At 35.7% G+C, this 14,628-nt stretch overlaps 1 protein-coding gene across 3 annotated transcripts in view; it reads right to left on the reverse strand.

The window, feature by feature from the left end:
* Positions 1 to 14,628, reverse strand: part of LOC150102627 (papilin-like) — an 843,028-nt gene that overhangs the window by 46,353 nt on the left and 782,047 nt on the right. For all 3 annotated transcript variants that reach the window (XM_090399411.1, XM_090399410.1, XM_090399409.1), the window contains one exon: positions 532 to 816. In XM_090399411.1, the coding sequence (XP_090255537.1) occupies positions 532 to 816 (285 nt within the window). The remainder of the gene's footprint in view (positions 1 to 531; positions 817 to 14,628) is intronic.

The following is a 14,628-nucleotide window of genomic DNA, read 5'->3' on the forward strand; positions in this document are numbered from 1 at the left end:
GTACTTTTGTACAGGTTATACAAGATACTGACTGGTTATGTCAGTATAGTTACTGTGTGAAACCTTCAAGATAATGACAATTATATTACTGGTGAAACTTAAAATAATTTTTATGTTTCCTTGATGAATGTTGTTTTTATATTAAAAAATATTATCATAAAATATACAAAAGGAGAGCTTGCTATGAAGCTAAATGTCCTTCTCTGCAACATAATATATCCTGTATAGAATACCTTTCTACAGGAAAGTAACCAAGATGATATCAATACTGTAGCATAAGGACAGATGAAAGGAATGTTGGCTTCAAATACTAGTGAACACTCAGAAGAGTGGTGAAATGAAGTTCCATTGGAGGTTGTGAGTGTATAATTTTTAAATGTATAAAGAAAAGTATGAAAAGTGGTGTGTGCATTGAGTATACCTATCATCATCAAGTTCTTGACCTTTCTGCAAGTGCTCTTATAATAATAATAATAATAATAATAAAAATAGCAAAAGCTCATTTCACAATAAATAAGTGATATTACTTACCATAGACCACTAAAGTGACAAAGCGAGATGCAGTTTTCTCCATACCATTGTCAGCAATGCATCTGTAGTGGCCAGCATTTTTATGAGTGACATTAGAGATATACAAGGAACCATTTATCAGTACGGTATTATGCTCAGAACCTGTTTTTAAATGTTGCCCGTTTCTTGTCCATGTGATGTTTGGTGGTGGATTACCTCTTGCACCACAATGAAGAGTAATCTGAGATTTAACTTTGGCTACTACTTCATTTTCTCCAGGAACAATATACGGAGGTATCATAACATCTGAAAATACAATAAATTATTATTATTATTATTATTATTAAATACAATATATTATTATTACAAGAGACCTCCAGCAAGTTGGGAAGACTACTTATCACCCACACTAGCTGTCATACTTTTTCTTTAATTCATTCAAACTTCCTGCACTCATGACCTCTAAAGGCAGTCCATTCAATTATATAGCAATGATCCTACCCTTCCTTCCTTCTCAACTTCCATGGATACCTTCTCATCCTTTTCCCACCCACCTTAAAATGAAAAATTCCATCAACTGCTATCTTATATGACCCTTTTGAAATTTTGCATCCATTACATTGTCCTCTTTCTCTCCTTTACTAGTGTTTGCAAAAAAGCAAATTCACATTCTGTTCTCATAACCTACATTTCACAGTCTCAATATCTTTAACACTCTCCTTTGCACTCTCTCCACCACAACTGCATCACCAAATAAACTAAAACAGATCTATGCACAATAGTACAGGTGAAATTGTATTAAGGCTAAGTAAAGAGGCCAAATAACTTTTGCATCATTACATGTCAAAGTTTATTTCAACATTACAATTGTCCACTCAGTTGTACTCGCAATATTTGATACATGATCTCTGAACTTCAACTTCCTGTCTAATAAACTTCCAAGATCCTTAGCCTGATTGGTTTCTTCTAGCATAATGGATAACTTCACATCACGTCACATGCCCACAATTCCACTCAATTCACATCATTCTACAAATGCTGCATATCAGTTGCATTCCTGCCTTACTCTGCCTATCTTTGCATCATCAGCAAACAGGTGTTTATCACCTGTTGGTTTCTGAGTCTCAACTATTTTTCTGTTCCTGCTACTCGACATTTTACTTTTCTGCTCAGGAATTTTCCATGACTATGAATTCTGTCCACAAAAATTATTTTTTAAGTATATTTGCAATTTATTATATTTTTATAACATGTATCAATAATTGCTAATTAAATGGCATGATTGAGATAGAGTCAATTTTCAAATTCAGCTTTCACATCAAAATTTCAGGATCACCCTTGCTCTATCTATTGTTATAGCCACAATATGTTTTTTTTTTTGAAAATATTCCAAATCTTTCATGAGTCCACAATATTTTGAATATCAGTTACCAAACATTTTTCTGGGTATATGAACTAACCCTAAGTTGAAAATTTTTGCATTATCTGCATATAAAACAATACTGAAATTAATTTTATTTCCACTACTGGTCTACTCATCCAAAGTAACACTGAAATGGTGATCTGATTCTATAAGTCTTTAATTTTTGATAATTGCTCTTCTTTTTTTATGTTCATAGATATCAAAAATTCATGTAGAGGGTTTTAAATAAAGTAGTGGCAACGTGCACAAAATGTAAAATTATCAAGTCATTATAATTATATCCCTTCATGTAATCTCCTGCTATGTTCTGCACCTGTTTACAAATTTGTGGGAGCCACTGGATACCATCAGCAGAGTGCTGCCTGTTGATATCAGTGACTGTGCAACCTACTGCTCGAAGAACCTCTTGCACATCACAAACCTGCAGGCCTTTGAGGGGGTTTTTACATTTTGGGGAACAAGTCGAATCATAAGGACTCATATCCAGTGAATACAGAGGATGTTCCAATACTTCCTATTGCCACCTGTCCAACATCTCTATCACCAATTGTGACACATGATATTATGCACTGCTGTTCAACAAATACTGTGGTAAACTCGTGAAAAAAATGCTCATTTTCTCCTTAAAGCTGGATGCAAATGATGTTCCAGGAATTGCTGAAAGTGCTGCATGTTAATAACAGTTTGCCCTTGGGGCACAGCATGATGAAGAATGACAACACTTTGAACATCTTAAGTGACTATCAGCACAACTTTACCATTCAGGATCACCCTTTCTGAAAAAAACAAAGTTTTTTTTGGAAAGGGTAATCCTGAATGGTGCCATTTGTTAGATTGTCTCTTCAGTCCAGACTCAAGCTCTGGCCCAAGTTTCATCAATTGATACAGTATAATTCAGGAATGCATCACCTTCACTTTTGTATCATTCCAGATGGAGGCCAGCAACTGCATACCTGTGCCAATTTTGCATATCAGTCAAGTGATCTAGAACCCAATGAGCTGAAATTTTGCACACACTGAGCATCTCTTTTAGGATGTGCCAAACACTTTGGTGGTTTATCCCAGTTTCCTGGACCAACTGGTGTAGAGTCCGTTGCCAATCAACTGTGACGAGTCCTTGAACCAACTCAACATGTTCATCTGAAATTGACAGGTTGTCCTACATGGCAATTATCATCTGGGTTATTTCACCCTTCAAGAAATGCACTGACACATCTTGCAACAGTCCAGTACAGTAGGACACTGTTGCCACAGGCTTCCCTAAGGCCATGATAACAGTTCCTTGCAGTTTTACCTCATGCAACCTGAACCTTGATACAGGATCGTTGTTCTAATCTTGTGAGCATACCTTAGAGTGTAGCACACTGAGAATTTGACTTTAACTACTTCTCTACTCAAGGACACTTGTTAGAATGGGCTGTGTTGAATTGAGATTCCGTCTTTTGCAGCCAGTCTACATACAATCTCATTTAACTTTCTTGTTTTACAAACGATTAAAATTGACTGATTAGACAATTCTTTTTGAGCTACTTGAAGATTCTACATTTCCTCCACATTTCTTTCAAAATGTGATTCTTGCATACTTTCTAAATGCCTCATCAGTCCACTAGCGTTCCATCCCTTACATGAAATTTGCTTTAGACAATAATTATACTGAACAGCTTCTTCATTTTTATATTTCATAATGTATGGATTGATTTAATTTCATTTTGAAACTAAAGTGAAAAAAAATAAAATTCTAAAATTAATAAAAATTAAAATTATAAATGATTTTTATTTTACAAGTTATATGTGAATAAAATTTAAAAGTAAAAATGAAAAATAATAACTTCAGTGACAGCATGAAAGTCCGTTAGCTACTGATAGTGCTAGCAGAGGTAATTCTGTGAACAAACTGACTTGGAGTGGCTAAGCATAATAAAAATGTCTATTTATGTGTGGATGTTTCATTGCACTTGATTCATAGTTGTATTAATCATATAAAGGTAATATTGTTATTATATCTAAAAGAAACACCAATATATGTATAAAATAAAATTTTAATCATTGTCTATAATATGCATAATACAATATTCATTTTACTAAAATTTATAATAAATTCAATGCTTTTCTGTTTTTCAGATTTGTAAATTTAAATTTCTGAAATGGAAATGTCTCGAATTTCTCCCAGACTCTAGACAAGAAAGATGTGAAAATTTCAAGGGGATTTCATTCCAATAATTCCCAAGACAGAAATTTTATTCACCTGTCAAATCCTTCCCAATGTCATTACTGTAAAGAATGAATATGAATAACAATGGACCAAGCACTGATCCTTGTGGTAACCACTGGTCACCTTATACCTTGAAGACTCACACCACACATACACATTTTCATATCTGTCAGTCAGCCATTCTCTTTTCCATGCTAATAAGTTATAATACAATCCCATACCCTACAATTTATGCAATAGTCTTCCATACTATAACGTGTCAAAAGCCTTAGCAAAGTCCAAAAGTATCACGATGTAACCGTTCCTCCTGTCTAATGTGAGCAAGTTGCTCAAACATGAACTACCCTTATAAACCCATACTTTTCATTACAAAGTATAGATTCTCTGCCAACCTATTTCTGTATGTAAGATCATACTAACTTTCAAAATTCTTCACCACCAATCCAGAGATATTGAGAGGTAAATAGTGTTTACAGGATTATCACATATTATTTCTACTCCTGCAAAAGAAAACTTACCTGTTTTTAAGACTCAAATTATACCCTGGCCAAAGGCACAATCAGTTTAGCTGAACACTCTTTCCACCTGAGCTGATCCCTTCAGTCCCAATTGTTGAATTCTTATTCAATTTGTGCAACAGCTCTAGTAGTACTGACTCCCCCCATGCACCTGAGTTCCTTCATGCAGTGAAGAGGTAGCAATGAGCTCAATGTTATATTGATATTGATATCAATAACTATCAATATATGATATTGATAGTTCTTAGCAAAATGGACACTTACTCTCGAGGGAATTTCTTCTACACCTGTCACCAACTTACCATCAGCATTCAACTGTTCTTTCACATTCATTCTTTCTTTTGCACTAAACCTAATGATAGAATTCTTTTGGGTTGTCTTTAGCTTTCACAGTAAGTTTCTTTTCATATTTACTTTTAGCTTTCTATACAGTAGTTGTAACTATTCTAGCCTGCATCTTATAATTTTCATAACTGACATCATTCCTCTTCTTCTTATTATTATCCCAAGACCCACATGGAGTAAAAGACTCATTGCAGGAGGTCCCTCTGAAACAAACTCAGCATTATCATACTGTGCAGTAAATACATTCAATTCTCTGCTGATGCTAGACTCACAGTCAATGCATTTTAATCATTCACAACTCTCTCCATACAAAAATACTGCTTCTCACTCCCTTGCTCACACTCTCTTTAGACAGCTTTTCAATTTTATGAAAAACCTCTTCTATGTTAATCCTATAACCACTCCTTACTAACTTATATATCTCTGTCATATTACCCCCTCTTCATTTTATCCACTAGACTCTGCAAATTGCATCTTTTCAACCTTTCTTCATACTCAACATTCCAGAGACCAGAAACTATTTGGGTAACTCAACTCTGGACCCTCTCCTCTCTTCATCCTTTTGAAAACCACGCAACCAAATCTGTGCACAGTAGTCCATATGTGGCCTAATCAGAGCCTTATTCAATAGAACAAGAATCCCCTTACAAGTCAGTGTCCTCTGCATCATTGCCAGTATTCATTGTGCTGTCCTCACTATTTTGGCAATGTGTCCTCTAAATTTTAGATCCTCATCCACCATTATCCTGAGATCTCTTATTTCTCCCACCTCCAAGAATATATTCCCACTAAGAGTAAATTCCATATCTCATCTTTGTTTTCCAAATTTCCAAATTTTACATTTGCCAATAATGAACTGGATTCCTGCTCTCATGCCCATGTGCTCAGTCTATTCAAGTCTTCTTATAAGGAGACAACATCTGCTCTACACCTCATAGTTCATCCCAACCTTGCATCACCTGCAAACAACTGAATATCCCCATTCAAATTTTCCCTAATTTCATTAACAGCAAGATAAACAGCAATGGCCCTAAAACAGACCCCTGAGTGTATCCATCTCTCATGTCCAGTGTTACTGCCACCTTAGTTTAATATGCAAGGAGATTTCTAAAACATGACTTCCCTTTAGCAATCCACGATGTTCATCAAAGATAATATCACTGTCATCAACCCAATTCTTGATTCTGGTTCTCACGCCTCTACAACACTTTAACTAAAACACCTGACACACACACAGTTTGGCTTATAATTTAATATTTGAGTTCTATCACCTCTCTTATGAATTGGTACAATCTTCCCTTCCTTCCACTCCTTTGGAACTTGAACCAATGTAAGACTCATATTAAACAAATATGCTAATGCAGATGTCAACTCCCTGGCATATTCCTTCAAAGTATGTGGTGATATATCATCAAGTCCCACAGCCTTATTAACATCATGATTGCTCATTTCCTCATATATCTCTTGCTCACTTGCAGGCCTTCTCTCCTCCTTATCCACTGCTCTCAAACATTCCATGATATCACATTCACAAGGATGAGACACCTTTATGACCTGCTCATTAAATATCTCAACTATATCTTCTGTAGCTGTTCCAATCAATGTCTTTCTTCACTATTTTTTTTTCTTGGTTGGTTGGTTGGTTTATTGGCATGAGAACAGCAAAGGTCATATACGAGATCAAAGTTTACATCAATACATAAATGATCAAAGATACATTAGTAAATAACATGTATGTACAAAAATTAAGTTACACAATGTGGCACCTACATATAAATAAATTATAGCAAAGGTTACACCAGTATAGAAGGACAAAGGTTAAAGCACTACATAAACAGTGAAAGATAAATTAGTAAATAATGTGCATGTGCAAAAATTAAAAGTTTAAAAACATCATGCAATCTGTCTGAGACTGATAATATCAGCCTGAATGTATACAGCCTGGCTAGATAGATAAAAATTTCCTTAATCCTTTATCCAAGTGTAAGCAAACAAAGCATTATGGGAGATACTAAGACAAGTGATGAGAGCTTAGTCCACCTTTACCACGAGTTGTCTCAGTCCTGAAGATACTTCAGGCACAAACTTTGTTTGCTTGGATAAAGGATTAAACTAAATTTATTATAGTCTAAGCAAGTGAAAAAACTTCCACCATCTTTCTCCTCTAATCCAGAATAATTTAATAAGGTGAGACACTTTTTGGCAACTCGTATAGGTAAATATGACTTCTCCATTACTTCTACCTTAGTATCACCATCTCTGGGTCAGGCTCCCACTGATGAGATCTCAATAAAGATCGAAACCACTCTGGGTAGTGGTCCTTCTCTTAATGCATAGCATTATACATGTCTGCAAGGAGATGTGCTTTGCATTATGGGAGATACTACGACAAGTGATGAGAGCTTAGTCCACTTTTACCAAGAGTTGCCTCAGTCCTGAAGATACTTCAGGCGCAAACTTTGTTTGCTTACACTTGGATAAAGAATTAAACTAAATTTATTATTATACTCCATGTTCTGTGTTGATCTTTCTTGGCTTTGTGGCATTCTGGTTCCACCAAGGCTTTAGAGAGAGAGTGGAAATTGAGATGATGTTCTTGGAATGGAGGCTTTTCTGCCTGGACAATACAGTCATTTACATACTTTATTGCTTCGTTGATAGGTATTTGACTGACTGCATCAGTATTTGAAAGCTGGAGAAAAGTATTGCAGTCAGTCATGATCCATTTTCCATATGAGCATCTATGTAGGGGAACATGGTTCCTGTGAAGACGTGCAAAGAACAGAAAGTGATCGCTTCCATATATCCCCCATGAACAATGGAAGGTGAGTAGATTGTAAGAACGATTGCAGAATATGAGCAGGTAGGCATATGAAAGAAAGTATTGTCTATTATTCAAAAGAGAGAGGTCATTATTTTTTTAAGGAATTATTCAATAATATGACCTCATCTATTTTTATTGACACTAACCTACAGAGTATTGCGACCATTAAAGTCACCCAAAAGAAGTATGGGTTCAGCCATTTGCGAGATAAGGTTATCAAGATTGATTTCATTTTAACTCAGCACTCAGTGGTAAATAAATTGAACATACTATAATAAGAAATCCCACGGATAGGTGAATTGCTACTGCTTCCAGAGCAGTATTAAGATGGACATGATGGAAATGAAGTATGACTTGATAGCTTTATAACTAAGATAGCTACTCTTCCATGAGCAGGACCACATCTAGTTCTATCCTTGCATACAACGAAATTCCTTAAGGTAGGATCCTCATTGGGTCTTATGTTTTCTGTAGACAGAAAGAGAAAAGTTTGTGTTTCTGCCTCAAAATCTTGATATTATTAATATTCTGGAAAAACCCATGACAGTTCCATTGTAAAAATTTTCCTATTGTTTTGGTTTTATAGACTTGTGTGGTTTTCTGGAGGTTGATGGCTTACCTTGGTTAGGTTTATCTTTATCAATTGTTTTTGGGAAGTATGGACAGCAAGTGCCCATCTCTTCCTCTGGTGAAATATTCAATACATCTGATGTGTCAGGATTAGTTGGCAAGTTTAATTTACTTCAACGGATACTGAAGTAAAGTATATCCATTTTTTCAGAGGGGGGGGTATATCGTGGTTTATCTTTAATATATTTTTGCCATAATTTTTTAACAAGTGGGTTCTCATTGAATGGAACCATTTTTGGAGTTGTCTCTGGAATAAGACTGTAGGTCATGTGATTGATGCACTCAACAGAGAAGTGTTCATAATCATAAAGCTCGGGTATGGCGAAATTATCAGAAGGTGGAATAACATACATGTTTGAGATACTGTTGAAATTTTCTTAGCTGCCACCTTCTCAGCATAAGACGATCTGAAAACAGCTGTAGCAGTGGTTAACTTCCTTCTTGCGTCCTGATATGATATATTTTGTTCTGTTTATTTTTTTGTATATCTGTTTAATCTTTTCACTTCTGACATGCACAAGAGCATGCTGGATGATTTCTCTGAAGTTGATGCATCAACTCACTATGATAATAGTGAGTTGAGAAAGAGAGTTAAGATAATGAATAGCAAGATGGCTGAGTTGTACAGGGTAAGGAGGTTCGAGTTTGTGAATTTATGGAGATAATTTGAATTGAAGATGGAATGGTTTAAGGTTATTGGAATGAATGGGTTCCATTCATTTAGCTAATGATTAAGCTAATGAATGATTTAGCTAATGATTAAAGAATGAATGTGAAGCAGGATAGCACAGTCATAAAAGGTTGTAGAGAAGGAGAAAGATGGATACAAGGTTGAAGATGTGATTGTAGCAGGATAAGGTCATGGAATGCATAAAGGTGGGGATTAGTCGGACATGAAGGGAAATCAGAGTCAGGATCAGGGAAACAGGAGTGGCCAGAACAAAGAGAGAGGTGTGGTATACTAGCTAGAATAGAGAATGTTGGTGTTGGTGGGATGGCCTCAAAGACAAGGAGATTGTTATGTCTGTATACAAATGTAAGGAGCATTCGAAATAAAGGAGCTGAGTTTGTTGCATTGAATGAGTAAATATACCCAAAGATAATTGGCATAAGTGAAACTTGTGCCAGTTATCTTTGGCACAGTACATCATCCTCAGATAATCATCTGAGGATGATGTACTGTGTGGAATAGAAATGAAAGACTACACATTTTCTGGAAGGATAGGAAGGTGAAAAGAGGAGGGGGAAGCACTTAAAACAACTGTAGAAGAATTGTGATCACAAAGAGCAGAAGTAAAAAGTGGTAGTACATGTGAAGATCTTGAATTTGTGTGGTGTGAAGTTGAAAATTAACTGACTAATATACCTAAATAGATGTTGCTATAGGCTAGGGAATGTAGAAAATATTCTTTGTGGAATGTTTAGGCAAACAGGCTGGCACATAAAAATAAAGTAATTATAATGGGAAACTTTAATTACAGAAATGTAGATTGGAAGGAGGAGATACTGTACAGTGTATATTGTTGAGAGGTGGTTAGAGGGTTGACACCGGGGAGTTCTTTTGCTTGGTTGAACAGCGGGAAGGAGTGATGACAAGAGGCCATCCCTTGAAGTTATGAACGGAAACTGTGAGCAAGAGGGTGAGGAGTGGTTTCTTTGCATGGAGGGTGGTTGAACCATGGAAAGCATTGCCTGATGGAGTGGTGAGAGCGAGAACGGTCAGTGCATTTGAGGAGTGGTATGATAGACTTTGTGTTTCCTAGGAGGGACCTCCCTCAATGAGTCTTGATAGACTTGTGTTTCTTAGAAAGGACCTCCCACGATGAGTCTTTTGACTCCTTGGGGGGCCTGAATAATAATAATAATAATAATAGGAACAAGGAGTGTGAATTTGTTGAATTTCTGAAGGATAAATATCTTAAACAACATGTGACAGAAGCAAAGAGAAGTTTTAGTGTGTTGGATTTGGTGATATCTTCACAAGAGGTGGTTGTTAATGAGGTATTAACACTGTTGCCAGTTGGTGAGAGTGATCATGAGGTACTTTGGAAAGTGGTGAAACAGGAAAAGGTTATTGTTAAAAAAGGATATACATGGAATTATTAAGGCAGGTGATTATAGCTCTGTAGTCAACTAGCATCAATATGTTTGATAGATTAATAGAATTAATAGTTTGATAGAAATTCAACAACTGTACAGAAAACATGTTTACAGTGCATGCCAATTTAAAGGGAGCAGTATCTGACACAACCAGTGTATAATTACATACCAACAGCCAGGGCCGGCCATCTCTGCGGTGCAGTGGGTGCAATGCACCGGGGCTCCACAATCGAGTGGGCACAGTCGGTACACATTTGCAGAGACATATCATATTTCGAATGTGTTTTTTTTTTGTTATCCTGTGCCAAAATCATTTGCAGGTAAGAGGTTTTACAATACGTTTATTTCGAATCCTTTAATTTTTACCTTTGAAAAATATTTTAGGGTCCCCAAAAGGTTTCTTGCACCCAGGTCCCTTTATAGAGAAGGCCGGTCCTGCCAACAGCCGAGCAAATAAATATAGTAGGAGTGAAATAGATGAATGGTGAAATCAAGCAAACTGTGTTGAAAAGAAAATGTTATGGAGGAGGTACAAGACAGTCAGTGGCAATCAGATGCATGAGAAGTATAAATTGCAGGCTAGAAAGGTGACTAGCATGTTAAAGAAAGAAACGGTGAAGTATGAGAGGAGAATATCTAGCCAGACAAAGGATAATTCAAAGTAATTCTTCTACTATATGGCTAGCAAGAAGAAAAATAATTATGGCAGGTTGACACTAGTGGATAGTCATGGTAGCTGAGTGACCATTACAAAGGATATAGTGGAATTATTAAATGATCACTTCATCAGTGTATATCATATTGGTGTAAATAATGCTGTGCAATATGTAGAAGGGACACAAGAATTAGAAGTGAATGTTCAAGGAATTAAGGAATGTTCAAAACAGTTAGTTATGCCCTTAACCTGGTTATTTAATAAAAGTCTTGCACTGGATAAGGTTCCTAAGGAATGGAAAAAAGGCAAAATAGTGTCATTCTACAAGCATGCTTCTATGACAGAAGTTTTCAATTATAGACATAGTCAAGGTATTGGGAAAGATTAGGAGTAGAATACAGGACTGGTTGATGAACATAGGACTTTTTATAATGGTTATAATGAATTTGTAAAGGGATGATGTTACACCCTGATAACTTAAGAATGTGAAAATTTCAGTTATCATGATGTAACAAGAGAAGAATTAAAAACCCTGTATAGATAACTAAGTAAGCAAGCTTGTTCCTAAGCAGATATTGTTAAGAGCCTTTGAAAGTAATGAATACAAAAATTAAAAAGAAAGAAAAACATGCTTGCATCCAAGTGAAAAATATAGCTGAAATCGTTTGTTGAACTAAATAAAAAAAAAAGAAGAGAATTTTATTACAGTTGTGATATGATAAAATAAGGTTAAGTAAAGCAAAGAAGATTAGTCATAGGATTTTGTATGTGAGAGGCTAGTTTTTACGAGCCTTCCCCTTCAGCATGAATCGACTATTCTTGGCAGAAAGCCAAGCAAAGCTCTACAAAGTGCGGGTGTACTATACCTCACACACGAAAAATGTTTAAACATGTTCACATCGAGGCAATGGTCACTCGCTCCCTGCAGTTAACAACACTCTCTCCCCAACAGGCATTATACTGCAGATGCAAGAAAAACAAGGAGGTTTTTTTTGTATCTCTGAATAAGGTACAGAGCCTTTTGCAGTCTATGTAACATTTTTCTCAACAAATAATGCAATTACAGACAGCTGGAATAAAAACGGCACTAACTAATGAATCACATGACCTCTCCCACAGAAACTATGCTGTATAGAATCAAGCAAAACCATATTGCACCGGAAACACAGTATCTAACTAAAAACTATTGTTCAGTTTTTCAATTACATGAACGGCATTCTCAACTCACACAAAGTTTCAACCTTTGATTGAAACTTTGTGCGAGTTAAGCCCGCCGGTAATGAGAAGGTCTGTCAGAACGATAAGCGATACCCGTCATGAATGCATTAAAACTAAGAAATATATAGTGAATGGAGTTGTGACAGTTTCAGATGCAATGGAATTCGGTTGAAGAGAATTAGCATTTCAACTCAACAGTTGTCAGTTGCCTTTGTCTTTGGGTCGTGTGATCTTTTGTTAATACTGCACCAATCATTTGCACGTCTTCGTAGTGCTCTCTCATGTAAAACAGAATTTAACTTGTACGTTGTAATAATTTGAAAAAAAAAAAAAGCTTGAATAATTTATAAGCATATATAAGGATATCACCTATAAATCATTGACGTGCCATCTCTGGCACGTGTGCCATAGGTTCACCATCCATGCACTATACCAATGAAAATAATTCAAACTGTCTGTCTCCAAAAAACCGAGTGAACATGACAAAGGTAGTACTTAGTTAATATAGTGTCATAATACTCAGATACATAATATATATTAGTCATCAGCACTCAACAAAAAGAAATGTTTAGACAACTATGACCTATATTGTAGGTAGTCTATATCTAATTGATATTTGCCACTGGGATAATAATTTTTGTCATCTTCTTCTTATTATTATTATTATAAGGGTATCTCTTCATGGAGTCAAAAGAATCATTGTAGGAGATTGACACTAACCTTTATACTCATAATACCTATAGTACTTCTTTTCAGACTTATTTGCTGTCAGGGCACTAACAACTAATTCTGGCTCTTCATTCCACTCATTCACCATTCTTTAAGCAAAAAATCTAGTCTGCACACATATCCATAGGCACATATTTTGAGAGACAGCTGTCAATTGAGAGAGCAAATTTGTTGGGGAAGGGAAAGAAGATGCCTTATTATTTATATTTTTGGCATTCATGAAGTATAAAACTTGTCTCTAATAATTAAAGTAAAAGAAAGTTAACTGATACCTTTTGGTATACTGGCCTCTGGTGACTATTCCACCACTTTCCTTCTAATAGTTCCTTATATTAACATCCGTTATTTTAGACTAGTAGAAGACAGAATTTATAGGCTGATCTCAGTCACCAACTAGCCAATTTTTGAGTGAGTAGTTTTACTAGTCAGGATCAGAAAACCAAAATACATGATGATATATCACATACTTTAGACTATGAGTTACCAGACACTAATCTTATTGACAATGATAAAGATTGAGACTGACTGGCAATGCATTTTCAAAAAGTTAGGGGGGGAAAGAGGGGAAGAATGGTTGGTTTGTAGTTTATTTGGCACAAAAACTACAAAGGTCATACTGTGCCATACTAAAGGTTACAACATTAGCATTTACAGAAAATTTGTAAACAATACGTCTGTACAAGAATCTAGTTTCACAAAGCAGCATCTCTAGGTAAACAGAACTGCTGCAGTAGCCACAACAACACACAAGGTCAGAGATTATTACAGTAGTGCAAAAATAATTAGCAATATAAGTTAATACATAATATATGAAACACTAAGCCAAGGAATGCAGTATCTACATATATGTAAAATTATAATAGATACCTTTATAGCAGTACAAAAATAGGCAAAAAGGGATTAAAATTAAATTTAGCAATGCAGTATAAACTGAAGGGAGGACTTTGGCAAGAATATAGAAAATAAATATCAAGAAGGTGGCAAAATATTCTGGAGGTTGTTGAAGAAGCTTAGGAATGGAGGAAAGAGTGCTGTAAAAGGAATTAGAGATGATAAAGGTGACATGAAAACAGGAGAAAAAGATATCCTTGAAGTATGGAGTAATTACTTTGAAAAACTGCTAAATGAAACAAGCAATGATGACAGCACAGTGATAAAAAACACTGACCAGGCATGCAGTCAGGAATATATATCCATACTTGAAGTAGAAAAAGCCATCAAAGGCTTGAAATGTGGAAAGGCAGCAGGAGTAGATGATATTCGACCAGAAATGCTGAAGTATGGTGGTATAAAAGTCTTACAGTGGCTGCACTGCATAGTTCAGAAAGCCTGGACAGAGGGACGAATTCCCGATGATTGGAGTAGAGCTCTCATAGTACCCATATATAAAAAGGGAAATAAAACTGAATGTGAGAATTACAGAGGTATTTCCCTACTGAGTGTTCCTGGCAAGATCTATGCCAG

This window comes from Typopeltis vanoorti, chromosome 10 (assembly GCF_054136105.1).
Source record: "Typopeltis vanoorti isolate ZY-2024b chromosome 10, IOZ_Tvanoo_1.0, whole genome shotgun sequence".
NCBI lineage: Eukaryota > Metazoa > Arthropoda > Arachnida > Uropygi > Thelyphonidae > Typopeltis > Typopeltis vanoorti.